Source organism: Manis javanica, chromosome 13, assembly GCF_040802235.1.
Source record: "Manis javanica isolate MJ-LG chromosome 13, MJ_LKY, whole genome shotgun sequence".
Taxonomy (NCBI): Eukaryota; Metazoa; Chordata; class Mammalia; order Pholidota; family Manidae; genus Manis; species Manis javanica.
In genome coordinates this window covers 10,221,684-10,237,681 of record NC_133168.1, presented here as the reverse complement: position 1 = coordinate 10,237,681, position 15,998 = coordinate 10,221,684, and the positions used below count along the sequence as shown (strand labels likewise).

Sequence of the window (15,998 nt, the reverse complement as noted above, 5' to 3'; positions counted from 1 at the left end):
AAAAGGTTTGGGTTTTGTTTGTTTGTTTGTTGCAACGTGTTCCAGAGGGCAGCCTTTGCCACACAGGCACAACAAAGCCCTGTATGTTGCTTCCTCTAGTCCTGGAGCGCAGTCCTTCCCCGCAGCGCTGGGTCGTGTAGTCACGTAATACCTTGATTTACAGCTAGGTTGTAATCCAAATAGGAAACAGGTGGAATCACAACTGGGTATGGTGCCTTGGATATTAATGGCTTGGCTCAGCAGTGGAATTTCTAAAGCCGCATATACTTTTTTTGCCTTAATTATGCATTCATTAAAAGCTTTTATACCCAACAGAATAAAGTAAATATTTTTTGATCTCCATAGTGTGCTCCCAGACTGTAGATTTGCACAGCAGGGTCTTGATAATCTGAATAAATTGTATTTCCCCAAGGAGTTTATCTTTCAAAGAAGGTCATAAAGAAATGCAGCTCCTCCGTCCTTAGATTTCTCCATGTGCCTGTTCTGCTGTGTGTAATATAGAGCATGGGAACCAGAGTATATCATAGTAATACACACTTGGTGATGGGCCAATATAGTGTCTCAATCTGTTCTCCTTGTTTATCTCTGAGGAAGTGTTTTTTAAGTACAAAACAAGTGAATGATTTTACATGACAACTATGGTTTTTGCTAACATTTGTAGAAAAACAAAGTCCATATTAGGCATTCAGTGTTTTATTTCCTTCCCCTAGTTAGTGAATACAACTTATGGAGTAGGCAAAGCTCTCATTTAAGCACTGTTAATAGCATTTTAAAGTGGGAATAACAATAACAAGATAGCTACTGTGTGTTGAGAGTCTACTATGTGGAAGTCACTTTACATATATTTTGGGGAATCCTTACAACAGACCACATTTCCCATTTTTTTAGAGGAGAAAACTAGACTCCAAGAGGTTACCCATTTGTCTGAGGTCATCCAGATAGGTCAGCTTCAAATTATGTGTGTTTCCTGTATCTACAAGCTAAAGACGCAACCAGTTTCTTGTCCCCACAACTCATGACCTAGTGAGAGACAGGGAAAATATAAAATTATAAACCCACATAAATATGCACAATCATTTGAATTTATAATTTTTCTGTGTCATAAAGAATGAGATGGCAGTGCACCTGCTATCAAATGATAGCCTAAACATAGCATACAACTGGGAAAATATAACAATACATATGGCAGGCCAAGGAGAGAGAAAGCTGTTTCCATTCTACGCATGTATTTTAAATTCCTAAAAAATATTTAAATATTAAAATATTTAATAAATGTAACATTCAATGAATTGTTTAGACATTAAAATATTTCAAAATCTTACAATATTTAAATATTTTAGAGGAGCAGGAGAATCTTTTATTGTAAACTAAGAAACAAAAGCAGTAAGTCTATTTTTGGTGAAAAGTCTGACTTTCTTCCCTACTCACTATCTAACAATCAAAACTAAGTAGCCTCTTGGTGAAGACAGAGAGGAAGATCTAAACAAGTACAGATTCGGTCTGCACCCTTATGCACAGCCGGGGAGAAAACTATGTAGCCGCTGGCAAAGGGTTCAACAAATGCTTCCAGTAGCTTCTGCAATGAGAAGTTAGAAAGGGAACAATCCTTTCAGCTGGAATGGCCGGGCTTTCTTAGGAAGTAGAATCTGATCTTGTTTGTCCATCCATTCCCCCACCCCCACCCCCTAGTCCCCAGAGAGACAGAGCATTTATCATATAGAACTTCACTTTTCTTTTTTTTAATGTATTTATGTATGTATGTGTTTATTTATTTATTTATTTTGGTATCATTAATGTACAATTACATGAGCAACATTATGGTTACTAGACTCCCCTCATTATCAAGTCCCTGCCACGTACCCCATTACAGTCACTGTCCATCAACGTAGTAAGATGCTATAGAATCACTACTTGTCTTCTCTGTATACACTGCCTTCCCCGTGCCCCACCCCTGACATTGTGTGTGCTAATACTAATGCCCCTTTTTCCCCTTATCCCTTCCTTCCCACCCATCCTTCCCAGTCCCTTTCCCTTTGGTAACTGTTAGTACATTCTTGGGTTCTGTGAGTCTTCTGCTGTTTTAGAACTTCCCTTTTCTTAAAAGCTCGTTTTTAAAGTCTGTTGAATCACACACTCTGTAAATGCTTCACAAACAATAGTCATTTGTGACAAGGATCCTTAGGGTTCTCTACGGTCTGAAGGAAAATTATGAGCATTCAGTTCCACTTGATAATTTTTCATTATACTTTTGGCAAACAGTGTGGACATCTGTATGTTTCTGGTTGTTGCTGAATACCAAGTGAAGTTAGGTTCTTTGTCAGTATTCTGGGGGGTAAAAAAACCCAAACAAACAGCATGTGAGAAATGCGAAGACCCGGATTCACTGTGGAAGCCAGGCCTGCTGCATGTGTGTCACAGGAGGGCCTTCCACACTATTTACCAATTCTGAGAAAAACCTGACATGTAGGTAGCATCAAGGGAGAATTTTTTAAGTTCAGATCAGGTATTTGCGAGTATCTTTCTCAGGTAATTGTGGGAGATCTGTTCATTTTTGCCGAGTTGTACAGTCATTCTTGTAAACAAACTGTCACTTCCTCATTCAAAATCATAGATGTGCTTTAAAAACAACAAAAAATGTGGTGCTTTTTAAAATTCATAATCCCACAAATATTTTTCAGCAGTAATCTGTGATAGAGGCATTATGATTGGCATTGTACAGAATACAAAAACATAAGATGCAAAACCTAGTTTTACTAGTTTTCCAGGAACATTTTTACTTGTTGGAAGATACACGCATGGATAGATTAGCGACTAGTTAGTTGGTATGTGATGGGAGACTTGAAGTAGGAAGCATTAGGATTTGACCCCGGGCTTCATATTTACTAGGTCTGACTTAGTACTTGGTCCCTATATGCAGCCAATACAATGTTTGTATGTAACTTCAATTAACATGTCTAAAAATCAAACCATCCTGGTTTTGTATGCAGAGTGGGTATATCAAGCAATTGGGAATAGATTTGGAAGTAGTTTTTTAAAAAAGATATTTTGACTTCCATAACAAGGATGACTCTTCATTCAGGAGTCTTTAAAATGTGGCACAAAGTCAACATTTAAAATAGACCTTCAAGTTGCTATTACATACATGATGGTCATGGAAACCACTGTGCCTCCTGACCCTCCTGTATCTGTAGCAAAGTATTGAAATGTGGTAACTGAGGTGACATTTTGAAGGGAGGGCGTCAACAGTTGGAAATGAAAGCTCATAATTATATTGGTGAAACGCAGCACTGTTAAAATAGTCACATCTGTTGTATGTTATTTCCCTGAAAAATCTGGGATTCTATTCAATTTGGTCATCTTAGAAGGGGAAAAATTCAGGAAATCAAAATGGCATTGCTTTCATTTTGATCTGGAGAGAATTTATTAGTTTGAACACAAGTCATAATTTTCTGTATTGATAGTATAGATTGTTGATTCTTATTTTTGTTTCACAAATCAATAATGTTCTTAGAACCAAATGAAACAACAAGAGAAATAGGTGTTAGGCCATGTTTTGCATGGGTATCCTTAGTATTAAATCAAATCATCTCCATCAGATTTCCATATCTTGTCAGTTTAATAAGAACTCCTAGATTTGAGAAAGAGTATTTGTGGAACAGATATTGAGGATAGTCTACAGTAAATACAATCACAATATGATAAATACTTTGTGTTCTGTATAATTCCTGTGCCAGGGCTATGGTCAAACTGCAGCACTCAATGGGCAAGGGGCTGCTGCCAGGCCAGGGGACACATGGGTGTGGCATCAATGCACTACTTTGATAGACTGCATATTAGAAATACGCGTTATTGATTCTCAGCTTGTATCATTGGCACACATCAAGGCACATCTGTTGGCTGCAGCCCACAAAAGCTAGGCTGCGGGTCATATGCAGTGAATATGCGGACTGCAGCTATAAGGTTATATATTTTTCTCCCATTCTACACAGTATATCCGAATACAAGTGCATTTGGGGGATATTAGTTCGGGGATAGGCTTAAATCTGCACTAAATTATGAAATAGTCTTGTATGAAAATTGGTCACTAATCATAAATATTTCCTTAATTGATATCTTGAGAGACACCTCCAAATACACTGACCAGTCACTCTGCTCAGGTGGGCACCCCACCTGGGGCAAAGCCCAACACTCCTCATTCTGTCCTGCTGCCCTGGGCTGGGAAGAGTGGTAGAGGGGCCGCGGGGCTCACACACAGCCTCTGAAGTGCCCTCCTCCCTCCCACTCACGCCCACTACCTGGCACTGTGCCTCACAAAAGTAATTGCATTTGAATATATCCCAGTCTAAGACAGTGTTCGCTTTTCTCATGCCTTTCTTCCCGACCATATTCAGTAGTTAATGTGGGGAGTGACCATTTTAGCAATTTAATCAGGGTGTAAATAGACCACACAAAAGAGTGAACTTGCGGGGATTTATAAGGTTTAAGAATTAGTGCATTTGTAACTGGTGTTTATTCCACAGCTAGTATAGTACTCGGGATGTATTTTATGGCTCTTCTGTTATTTAACTTGTCATTCACTCTATAAGAAACAAATAGAAGGGAAGAGAGAAGCCAAATAGCCCTAAACCAAAAGAAAATAAATACTATTTTAAAAGATTCCCCAAAGCACAACAATGTATGCACCATAATTCGGAATTGAAACTGAATTTCAGGTGAGAAGCAGTGTGACAGAAATGAAACCCTTTTAGAAAAAAAAGAAAAAGATTTTCCTTGTACTCAGAGTTTCTTGTTGCTGAGCTATACTTTGTATTCAAAACCACTGCCTCTAGCTTGGTTCTTGGATTTTTAAGCCACAGAATGTAAGAGAATCTCATAATTAGGGCAGAGTATCATTTAAAAAGGTACTTTGATCTGATAAGCCAGTCGATAAAGGAAATAATTCTCTCTTAGACTGAGAAAGAAGTTTTGGGTGGATTGAGGTTTTTGGTTTTTTTTTTACTCAGAACTATTACCTGTGTCCATTAACTCTTTCAACTCTAGTCACTATCACGAATTTTCCCTCCTGGAAAAGTGAATGGCCAGCAGCTTTGCCTTGGTGTGTAGGTGTAAAGGTCAGAAAGGGAAGGGAAGGGAGGCAGGCCGGTGGGGTGTGACCCCTGGCCTGGTCTGATCTGGATACTGTTCGTAATTGGACAGACATGTTGGAAAGACATGGCCTGTTTTGTTTTGCTTACTTGTACATAAAAAGAAAAGACTCGTGGGCATTTCTTTCATTAAACTGCTAGATACCAGGGACACAATTCAGTCCTTGGCACTGAGGAGCTTAGATTCCATAGAGGGAGACAGATCTATGACCAGAGGCTGCCTCCCGTGGCAAGTGCTACGCTGGAACTCCGCAGAGGCGGGGCGGAGGAGGGAAGGAAAAGGCAGTCAGTTCGACCTGAATCAGGGAGGCTGAAAAGGTTCATTCAGCAAGCACGGCGTGAGCCCCTACCATTGCCCGGCGCTGTTTTAGGCACTAGGAGTGCAGCAATGAACAAACAGAGAGGTCCTCCCTCCCATAGAACATCGTTATGAGGGCTGGGGACAAACACATTCTTAATAAGTAGGCAAGTAAATGTGAAAGGTAATCACACAGTGATGTGCACCAAAAGCAAATGAAGGAGGGCCATGTGATGCAGGGTGACATGGAGAGGAAGGGGATCTGCTGGCTGAGACAGGACGGTGGGACGGAAGAGTGGGACCTGGTTCCTCATCCATAGCGATTCTGCATATGCGGCTTCCTTTGTTTGGAACATCCCCCCACCCAGCCCCCTGTACCATCCTGTTTTAAAACCCAGGTTTTATTGTTATGCAGGTATGCATAAGCCAACAAATAGGAGAGAACTGCCACTGGAAAGATGATTTGTTACAGTTCCCAAGAGGAGAGACGCTGCAGGGCCCTGGGGGAAGTACCTGGGTTGGTCTGGAGGTAGAAACAGTGATGGGGAAGCATGGGCAAGAGCCTTGAGGGTGCTTTATGCCAGAAAAGCAAGATAAGGTGGGGTAAGCAGGCTTACGATTGCCTCATTTCAGTAGTTTCAGCAGCTCTGGGGCATTCGGGCTGTCTCTAGTTGTCTAGCACTCGACTCTCGGATGATTAGGGCAGAGGAATAGTGTCTCCAGCAGTAACAGAAACAGTTAAAGGAGGTGATGCACAGTAGGCCCCGTGTTTGTTCTTTGGCATAGCAGGGTGCACTCTTGAGCAAGTTGTTTGGCGTCTAAAAATTGGGAAGCCTGGGAGGGGCCGTCTCTGCCCAGTCAGTGAGGTCCTAAAAGTACAGTTAATACACATTCCCACCCCACCCCTTGCCAGGTTAGCATCTGCTCTTCTTTCTGCTGTCAGTTCCATGTGGCTTCTCAGCGATGCCTTTACTAACTTCCAACTCCAGGTCAAATCACCCATATGGACACTCACAGCCCTGTAATTCTACCCTGTGTAGCCTTATTTTCCATTTATGAGTAATATGTCTTGATAAACAGCTCACTCTTGCAGTAGACTATTCCCTCCATAAGGCCTGGAACTGGCCTATTTTTCCTCTTCTTTGTATTGCCAGTGCCTGGTGTGGTCCCAGCACATGATGTGAAGGTAGGTCATTGATATGGCAGAAGCCAAGCCAGAGTGGTGGGACTGTTACCCTGCAGGTAAACAGAAGACTGTTTACAGAGTTGGGACTTTTAACCGTAAGCAAACAGGAACCTATTACTGGGTTTTAAACAGATGATCAATATAGTCAGATTCTTAAAAATGAGAGGACCTAGAGTTTGTTACTGGAAGCAGGAATGATAATTCTCTATCCTGTTTCAGGACATCTGGATAGGAGGTGATGAGGAACGGAACAGTAAATAATGAAGCGGAAGAGAAGTGGCCTTAGTGAATGACTGGAAATGAGGGAGGGATTGGGCCGCCTTGGGAAGCCTGATGTGGGTGGATGGCGGTCATTCTCTAAGAGAGATGATGCAGGTTTGCAAAAAATGAGTTCAGTGATGACATGTTGAGTTCAGTATGGCTGTTGAATATCCAAGAGACGTCCTCTTATAGGCAGTTTGGAAAATGAATCCAGAGCTTATAAGAAAGATTTGCGCTAGATGTGGGAGTCATGAACATGTCAACTGTTTATAAGTCAACTGTGTGGTTTTTACTCTGGCCATCCTCTTTTCCCTGACTTAATGTTGCAGCTTCTTTAAGTCTTTGATATTTAGAGGGACCACATTCTTCATTTTGACTTGCTTCTATTAGTGGTGAATCAGGGTTTGTGGATGTCAAACAACAATGCCCTCAAATATACTTTATTGTTCCTTGCCCACCAAATCTACTGTCTACTTTTTATGTGCCAGGCTGTGTGGTTAAGTGCTTTTCAGTAAGTATCCCCATGACAACCCTATGGTCATGACCTTGAACCAACGGTCAGTGTTAGGGCTGGATTTGACCAGGTCTCCCTGATTCTGTGGCCTTTGTTCTTCTCCACAAACTTGGATTGACTCTAAGTGCCCATGGCTGCTGATGGGATGCAATTATTTTTTCTCTTTCTTTGATGTAAAAAGACTTCTTTCAAAAGTCTAGAAGCATATATACAAAAACAATAATAATGTCTCTGCATGGTCAAATCTGAATGACCTTTCCACACTTTGTATTTCCTGAATTGTATGAAATGAGCACTTACTACTTTTTATAACTGGAAACAAAATTCAACAACATTCATAACATCAATGACTTTCTTTTCCATGCACAATATTATAGGTGGGCATAGCTTGCCAGTTCTTCCCATCACATTATTGGGAATCCTTTAAAGCAGCATCATCGGTCATTATTTTGCTTATATATGGTCTTAGCTGAAAGGACAATAAGTGATGATTTTGCTTGAAGCTCACAAAGCCCGTCTGCCCCAAGAAGAGGAATGTATATCATGGCATCATGAGCTCCGTGAAGGTGGTTTTTCTCTTTTCCTTCAACTCCCACTTTATACAGTTTAACTACTGAGTTCCTAAGTATGCATGGCAATGGGAATGGAAATCTTTGACTTACGTAGAAATCACTAGTGATGTGGGGAAATGATGGATTTAAGCAGAAGATAAAGGAAAAGGTAAAGATAGGGAGCATACTTTTAACTGATGTTTCTCTTGTACATGTGTCTGTTCAGTGGCCTTTTCTATTCAGTTAGCCTTCTTAGTACTCCACTAATAGGAAATGCTATGTTAGATCGGATTCGGGGATTAGAGAAGATTATACTCTTATAGGAAAGGGAAACATTCTAGGATGGTGGAAGCAGGCATTAAATAATTACCTTTAAGACAAGAACACAGTTGAAAAGTGCAATTTTAAAAAATTTCCCATTAAATTCTCTGGTTCTTCGTAGTTTGAAACTGGCCTGCTTTTAAGCTGCAGGCTTCTGACTAGAAGAAATCTAGGATCTCCATATAGATATAAAGATGCCTAATAAGGCATATTTGGTTGCTGCTGTGTAATCCAGCCCCAACCTCGTAGTTATGGCAGGAGAACAAGTGGGAAAAGCCATTCCTCCCAAGCTCCACGCATCCACTTTGGACTTGGCAGAGCTTTTTGTTTCTGCCTCTGCGCATGCTCGTCTCTCTGCGGTCTCTGCGGGCTGTCTCAGGACCTTGAGCCTTGGGTACCTGAGAGGCACTGGCGCTCCCCGCCCCCGTCCCCGCCCCCATCAGGCTTCTGGGGACCGCAGAGTACTTTCCTGGGACACTGAAATCGTTATCCAGGGTCCTGAAGCAGTTAAACTTGTCGCATAGACATTCCGACCAGATCTAATACATTCATCCCGCGGAGATGGTCCAGAAGTTTACTAGGGACGCTCCAAGTGCAAGGGTTGCCCCTTCGTTCTTTCCGGAGTGGAATTCACCACTCCTAAAAAGTAAGATTTGGAGAACAAGTTTAAACATTACTTGAAAAAATTGGAACTGGAGTCAAAATCGTATTCCTTTGATAAAATCTACTGAATGGGTGGATAAAATCTACTGAATGGGAAGCCAGGATATTTTGATTGAATGGCTATGGGTGGACCGTTAGTTATTTGGGCTGCAAAGGATTTTAGTGGTCTTCTGCAGTAAACTTCATTTTAAAGGGAAGCATTTATTCCTTTTCAGTTGTATTGGCAATTAGAGCTGTTCAGAGCCAAAATCTTACGGTTGATTCCTGTCATCTAGGTTATTTCCTGTTAGGAATACAATTAAAGTGTCATCTCCCAACAAACGAAATAGAATTTAAAGTTAAAAAGTTTAATCAGGTAGCCGTGGTGATGATGCAGTTATTCCTTGGAGAGCTGTTTTCATAATTTCATTGTTATACCTTTCATTATTTGGAACAGCAGGACAGCATTGTCCTATAGAAACAGGATGGGGGCCACATATGTAATTTTTAATTTTCCATTGACTGTATTAAAAAAAGTTAAAAGAAACAGGTGAAATTCATTATAATCATATATTTAACCCACTATATCCCGAATATTATCAACATATAATCAGTATAAACTTACTAATGAGCTAATTTTACCTTCTATGTTTCTTAGTCCATGCATTCAGTATGTCAACACAGAGCACCTCTCAGATCAGACTACCTCATTTCAAGTGCTCTATAGCCACACGTGGCTAGTGGCTACCGTGTTGAAGAGCACAGATTTAGACCATATCCCTTTACATTTTCAACATTATAGAAAGGAATACATTAAAATACAATGTAACTATTTGAGAAAGTGTTCTTAGTATTCTTAACTGGACAAGGAGTAAAGTATGTTGAAAATTACTTAAAAAGATCAATGGAGTCAAATAGCTATCAGATGGTATCTGCACTCCTTAAGTTACCAGAAACTATCGTTCATGTATTAATAATTACAAGTTAAAAATGAGGGGAAGCTTGGAGATGGCCCACTCCCATTCTACTTGAAATAGGTAAGTTTTTTTGTCAACAAACCTGTGTGCCCACTCTGATTCCTGCAGTCACCAGACAGTGGTTCCACCGGTTCCCCAGGAGCATTATTTTGGAGCCCCTGCTACGAGTTTGACAATGTGTAGAGACAGTAACACCCCCCACCACCACCAAAATTAAGCACTGCTACAGGAAGTCTTTGAAAAGAGGGAAAGATTGCCATTGGTTTTTCTGCATTTTCCAGGCTAATATAAAACAAAGAACAATTATAAACTGGTCATCTTAAGTGGACTCATTACAGAATTATTGAGGACAGGAATATTGCCTGTGAGATTTTTCCATTTCCTACCACCTTATTTGTAAAAATCTGTGTCTTCATTTCATTAAGTTAGGATGGGTCATTTTTACTCAAACACTTACTTAATTTGAAGTTTTGGAAAAAAAGTTGTCAGTCCATTTGTCTTCATGTAATTTCTGTCATCTAAACATGACTCCCACTTTACCTGCCTTCACACAGTCTTTAGTAGAAAGAAAACTTATCACATGAGAGACATAAAACATGGTAAGGGAAGAAAAATTGTCTTCATTGGTAAACTTTCCCTAAAGACTGCAAAGTGACATTTCAGGCAGTGAAACCAGAAACCCCTTGCCACCTCTTTATTCAGATATCTTTAAATATATAGGTTTTAAGAAGGGCCGAGTGAGGTGAAGTGATAGATTCTAGAACAGCAGCTCTCTGCCAGAGCCTTACAGTTGAGGTGTTTGGCTTTACGTGATCAGTGGAATGTAGTGCCATTTCTCCTACTCCTGTCATGCAAACCTTGTTGAATCAATATGAACTTCTTGCCTGCTTTATCATGGATTGATTTCTAAGAGATCTTTTTTTCCATTTCTATTTTCTTTGGCACCCAGGAATTAAATAGCTTTAATTACTTGGATCTGTACAGACTTGCTGACCTCTTTAACCTCACGTTGCTGGAGAAGGCCGTGATCGATTTCTTAGTGAAACATCTCTCTGAACTCCTGAAGAGTCGCCCTGAAGACATTCTAACGCTTCCTTATTGTCTACTTCAGGAGGTCCTGAAGAGCGACCGCCTCACCTCCTTGAGTGAAGAGCAGATCTGGCAGGTAAGGGCACTCCGCACAGGTTGTCTTTTGGCATGCAGAAGGCACGGAATGATCAGAAGTTCAGGGACTGGGGAGCAGTGGTAACTATTTTGTCTGGTTTGGTCCTTATCGGAGTAGAAATCTTAGAAGTTATTCTCCTTTGATGGGCAAGTAGTTGGAGAACAGCCAGCCCTGGAGGCTCCGGAGCCTCAGCCTGCTGAGTTTAGCTCAGGGTAATCGCAGGTGAGATTCCGCAGACCCTGGGGTGGCTTCCCCAAATCCTAAGGGGGTTATATCAGAAAGAGTCAGAGGGTTTTTTTTTTTCACCTGATAACAAATAGTTTCTTAAAGTCAGAATGAGAAGAATGGATTTTCAAGTGCTATCTATGCATATTTAAGACGAATGGAAAGAGAATAAATTCTGGGCTTTCCTGTAAACAATTCAGAGGCAGTTCTTTGTTGCGGTAGAGAGCAGCTGGGGTGTGAGATGAAACGAAGCTCTCCATTGCACTGCAAAAATCTCTCCCCTTACTTCATTCTGCATTCACCGCTCTTTTCCTAAGCCCTGCCTTTTCGCCTGATATACATTTTTGGGGGGAATATCCTTTGTTTAGGGGACATGAGGATGTTTCATGTTTTCAAGTTGATTATTCAATTCAAATCCTTTTCAGCTCCTTCCCCAGTGACTATCCTTGAACAATCCACATGGCGTCTTTGGAAGACAAACAAAGCCCATCCTCTTCCCCTCGGCTTACATTGTCTGTCTCACTCTCTGAAGGACTGGCTGGCCATCTTGTTATTTCTAGGGCAGCATGCCTCCAAGATTTCACAATCACTTGAAAGATATATACAGAGGACAAGGGAAAATATGAAGTCTTCTACTAGTTGATAAGGCAGTGAATTCCTGGTATTTTATCAGATGACATTTAGAGAGTAGTCTGATTCTGGCCAAAACGGAGTCAGAGGTGGCATCAGATGTACTGATTGATAGTTTGGCTGATGTCTTTCCTCCTTTCTTTCTTTGTATTACTTTAACCAGCTTCTCTTTTCACCATTGCTTCCACCAATGAGGAGAAGAGCTGTAGACTACTGAGGGCCTTCCAGGACACGGGCTTCTTGCAGGCTTACTGATCTTTCATCACAAAAGGCCTGAAGGATGGCTGTATTCATCCCACCTTCTAGATCAGCAAAATGAAGCTTCCGTGCCTTGTTCAGAAGCTCAGAGTCTCAGAGCAAAGCCAGTCCTCACAGCCAGGTCTGCTGACACCTGCCCTCAGCTCCACAGTATGGCACACGGTCTTGGCAAAGAAAAAAACGGGAGGAAAAACAAGTCATACATTTTTTCTGATTTTTAGGTTATTTCTGATCATGTGCGTTCCGGTAGAGGTCAAAAGTGTTGGCAAGGATGAGTTTTTGGTATGAATTTTAATTATCTCTGTTCTCCCCCTATAAATACAAATAATCAGGACTTTCTTGTCAGTTCAAAGTGGGAAATGACCAAATTTTTGTTCACTTCCCGAAAGGGAAAAGGTAGACTTGGAATGAATATCTTCATTGAATTATTTCTTACTGAATTGAGATCTGAGGCAACCATGCCTGTGGCTTCCGTCTCTTCATGGTTGAATGCCCTTCCAGAGATGGACACAGAAATGTGGATATGTCTGAGTGTCCAAAGAATTCCATACTGTCGTCCACCTAAGAGTTATCATAATTGCCTCTCTAAAGGTTACTAATATTATAACGTAGAATTTTAAAAACTGCTTTCTGTTGCAGGCAGTATTTTTTTATACTTCGTCCTCAAGAAAGAATTAAAAGATAAAAGATAAATATGATCAATTTAGGCATTCAGCAGGCAATAAGAAACTGTTTTTGCTTTCTCTTAGTAAATAAGTAATTCCCTCCACTCAACCCAATAGAGAAAAATCAAATCAGACCAGCTATATTGCTTCAAGTACAGTTAAGTTCATCATTTTTGCCGAGGTTATCCTGATAATGCAATATACCATGCAAGAATCTAATATTCAGCCCAGGGTGAAGATAGGGGATGCCAGAGGATTAGTGTCAGGTGCTTTATAGAAGCGATACTTGATGGACAGGCTGGAGACAGATCTACAGAATCTCATTAAATTGCTGAATTGTTCATTACAGAACGTTCTTACTGTAATAAAGTGCTCATTGACTTTGACAAATCCCTATCCCATGTCTTCGAGAAGAACAGTGAAGCAAGGGGTGTTGGGAAGGAGAAAGGAAATTGGTACCAAGTAGGACAGGTAATAGAAAAGTGGAGGGAGGGGTAGTGCTTTTTGATTAATATGTGCAGTCGGTACCTTACGTGAGTGCCCAGTAAACAGACGCACGCACATGCACGTTTTGTGGCGCTTCTGCTATCTTCTGGTGATGTAGTCTGGGACATTCCCTTTTTTTGGTGAAAGGTCTGATTTTCATTATTTCAGCAGACTTCACACAGTCTGGCTCTAAAGCTATGTCACCTTCCAACTATCCTCACTGAACAAACTCTTTTAACTTACTCCTGCTGTCCCTTATCCAGTCTCTTTCCCAAAACTGTGTGCTGCGAGCTGTAACAGCCATTCTGTGGGGCTGGAAACCTGTGAAATCCCCCAAGATCATGCTTTTTTCTCCCCCTAGTTGACCTTTTTAAACTCTGCCTTTAGACATTTTTTTTGGTCACTTCCATAGCCTGAAACTGCTTGCCCTGTTGGTTAACTTCACTTTGTAGTCACAGGTAATGTAGAGGTGTGCGCAGCACACACACTTCAGTGTGTAAAGACACAGATGTCTCTACAAAACTTTTTTTTTTTAAGTCAGTTCAGTTCAGGTTCACAATTTGGTCTTATGCTTCAAGGCCAGTGATTTCTCAGGTTCCAGATGAAAAACACCAAACTGGTTATGAAGCTCAAAGAAAGAGACTTAAAATGAGCAAATCAGCCCGGGAGGAAACGTGGGGTCACTTGCATTTGTGACCTGGTAGATCTCCACCAGCTCTATTCTGCTTTTGGTTTTTAGCTCTGACTTCGCACTTTGTTTCAGTGGGGCCCTATTAAATTCAATATACAGTTTCAGACTTCTGAGCCAGGTTCCTGCTATAAAGCTTGGAGTGAAATAATGTCACAATTCCGTATCGCTGCCACGTAGTCCATCTGTTTGCATTTGCATAGGAAGCACAACCTCATCTCAGTTTTCTTCTGAGAAAAGTATGTCCTCTGCCTTTTCTATCTCAGATTCTCTTTCACCAGAATAAGGGGGAGCTTACTTTCTATGGGAGGACAGTTTATTGACTAGGGCTGAATATAATGTAAATTCTTGCATCTGCCGGCAGAGGGTACCGTGTGGCCCTCCCTCCGTCAGTGTTGATTGAGCACCTACTAACTGCCCCAAACCATGCTGGCATGTGAGGCTGGCGACAGGTTTGCTGTGCCGACTCCATTTCCCTCTGTAGGCCTTACCCCAGGTGGGCGGGAGCCTTGTGATTGTTAAACCCTTAAAATCCAGCTTTCTGGATTATTTCCACTCTGATGTAGCAGAAATAAGAATGATATTTTAAAATGGCTAATGATAGTTTGTGGGGGAATAATGAAAATTTTTCCTTGAGTGTCTGTGCTAGGCAGAGTGTTAGAAGCTGGGTACTGGGGTAAAAAGCATGAGACAAATGCTCACTTACAGGGGTGGAGGGATTTCGTTTAGTTTAATCTCTGAGTGGGGAGATGTTTTATTTTCCTTTAATCTGTTTCCTCCTTCTACTGAAGGGGATTTATTGTTTTATAAGGACAGTACATATGAGTCACTGCTTTTCTTCCTTATTACCCTTGGGGTGAAGGCTCTTCCTTCTTGTATTTTGAACTGAACTTTGTGAGACCTTAATGGCTAACAAGACCAAACAATTCAGTGGTCACATCACTGATGTCAAATAGGATCAGACTTCAGCAGGGAGAGCCCCCTTTATCCTAGCCGTGTTCCACTTTAGCATGGCAGGAGGGATCACGCTGCCTGCTTTGGGGCTGGGGGTAATCCTCTCTACATCTGGGTTGGATCAGACGTCCCCAGAGGCAGAGGCTATGCCTGCCGCATTCGCATGGAACACTGTGAATGTTGTTCTCTTGCACTCTATAAATAATAAATAAAAACAATAATGTAGAGTTTTCATATTAAATGTATAGAATGGATAACAAGACATTCTACTATTCCTACAGAAGGCTGGGTTTACTCTAGGAAACCTGGCATACAAAATGAGTTCGCCCTTTTAAAACTGTATTTTTGCTTGTACTTTCTGTTGGAAATTTGCTTCCATAAGTCACGCTGCTAATAACACATTCACTTTGCATCTCTAGAGACTCAAGTCCATATTGTTTAGTCAGCAACTTGGATGCAGTGCTTTTTTGATGAGTCCCTCCTGGGCTTTTATCTACACCACAAAACCACCCACATTACAGTTTGATTTAATAATTTCCTCAAAAGGAGTCCCAGGAGGTGAGCCCAAATAAAAAGCTACTATCCCTTTATAGCTGGAAAAGAGAGGACACTGGTGAGATACTCCGCTTTTGTTTTTTATCTCACGTTATAAATTGGCCCAGATGCATCTCTGACCAGGGAGAAGGCAGGACTTCAAACAGTACTCGGTGGCAGACAACAACGTCATAACATTTCCTACTTTGACTCTCACAACATGATTTCAAGGATGCTTCCGCGTCTCTCCAGACTTGCTCTCTTGTGGTACAAATGGGGACACTGAGGTGGCAAAGCTAAAGATCAGATTCATGTCTTCTAATTCTTGGGCTCTTTCCACATGCATCCACAGCTTCTAAACCAGTAATAGAAGCTCAGAAATACTGGGAGTGAGGAACGCAGCAGTGCATCCCATTAATCCATTGGCTTTAGGAGAAATGAGGAAGGGCTTGAGCCCTCTTTCTTTTTGGTGTGATGCCCACAGATGGAAAGGGTGATG

General features: G+C 41.2%; 1 protein-coding gene across 7 annotated transcripts in view; it reads left to right on the top strand.

The window, feature by feature from the left end:
• Positions 1-15,998, top strand: part of KLHL32 (kelch like family member 32) — a 169,112-nt gene that overhangs the window by 101,503 nt on the left and 51,611 nt on the right. For 4 of the 7 annotated variants that reach the window (XM_017671945.3, XM_017671937.3, XM_073220939.1 and 1 more), the window contains one exon: positions 10,844-11,059. The exons of 2 other annotated variants lie outside the window; for them this stretch is intronic. In XM_017671945.3, coding sequence (XP_017527434.1) covers positions 10,844-11,059 — 216 coding nt within the window. The remainder of the gene's footprint in view (positions 1-10,843; positions 11,060-15,998) is intronic. One more of the 7 variants, XM_017671961.3, reaches the window with a different exon arrangement.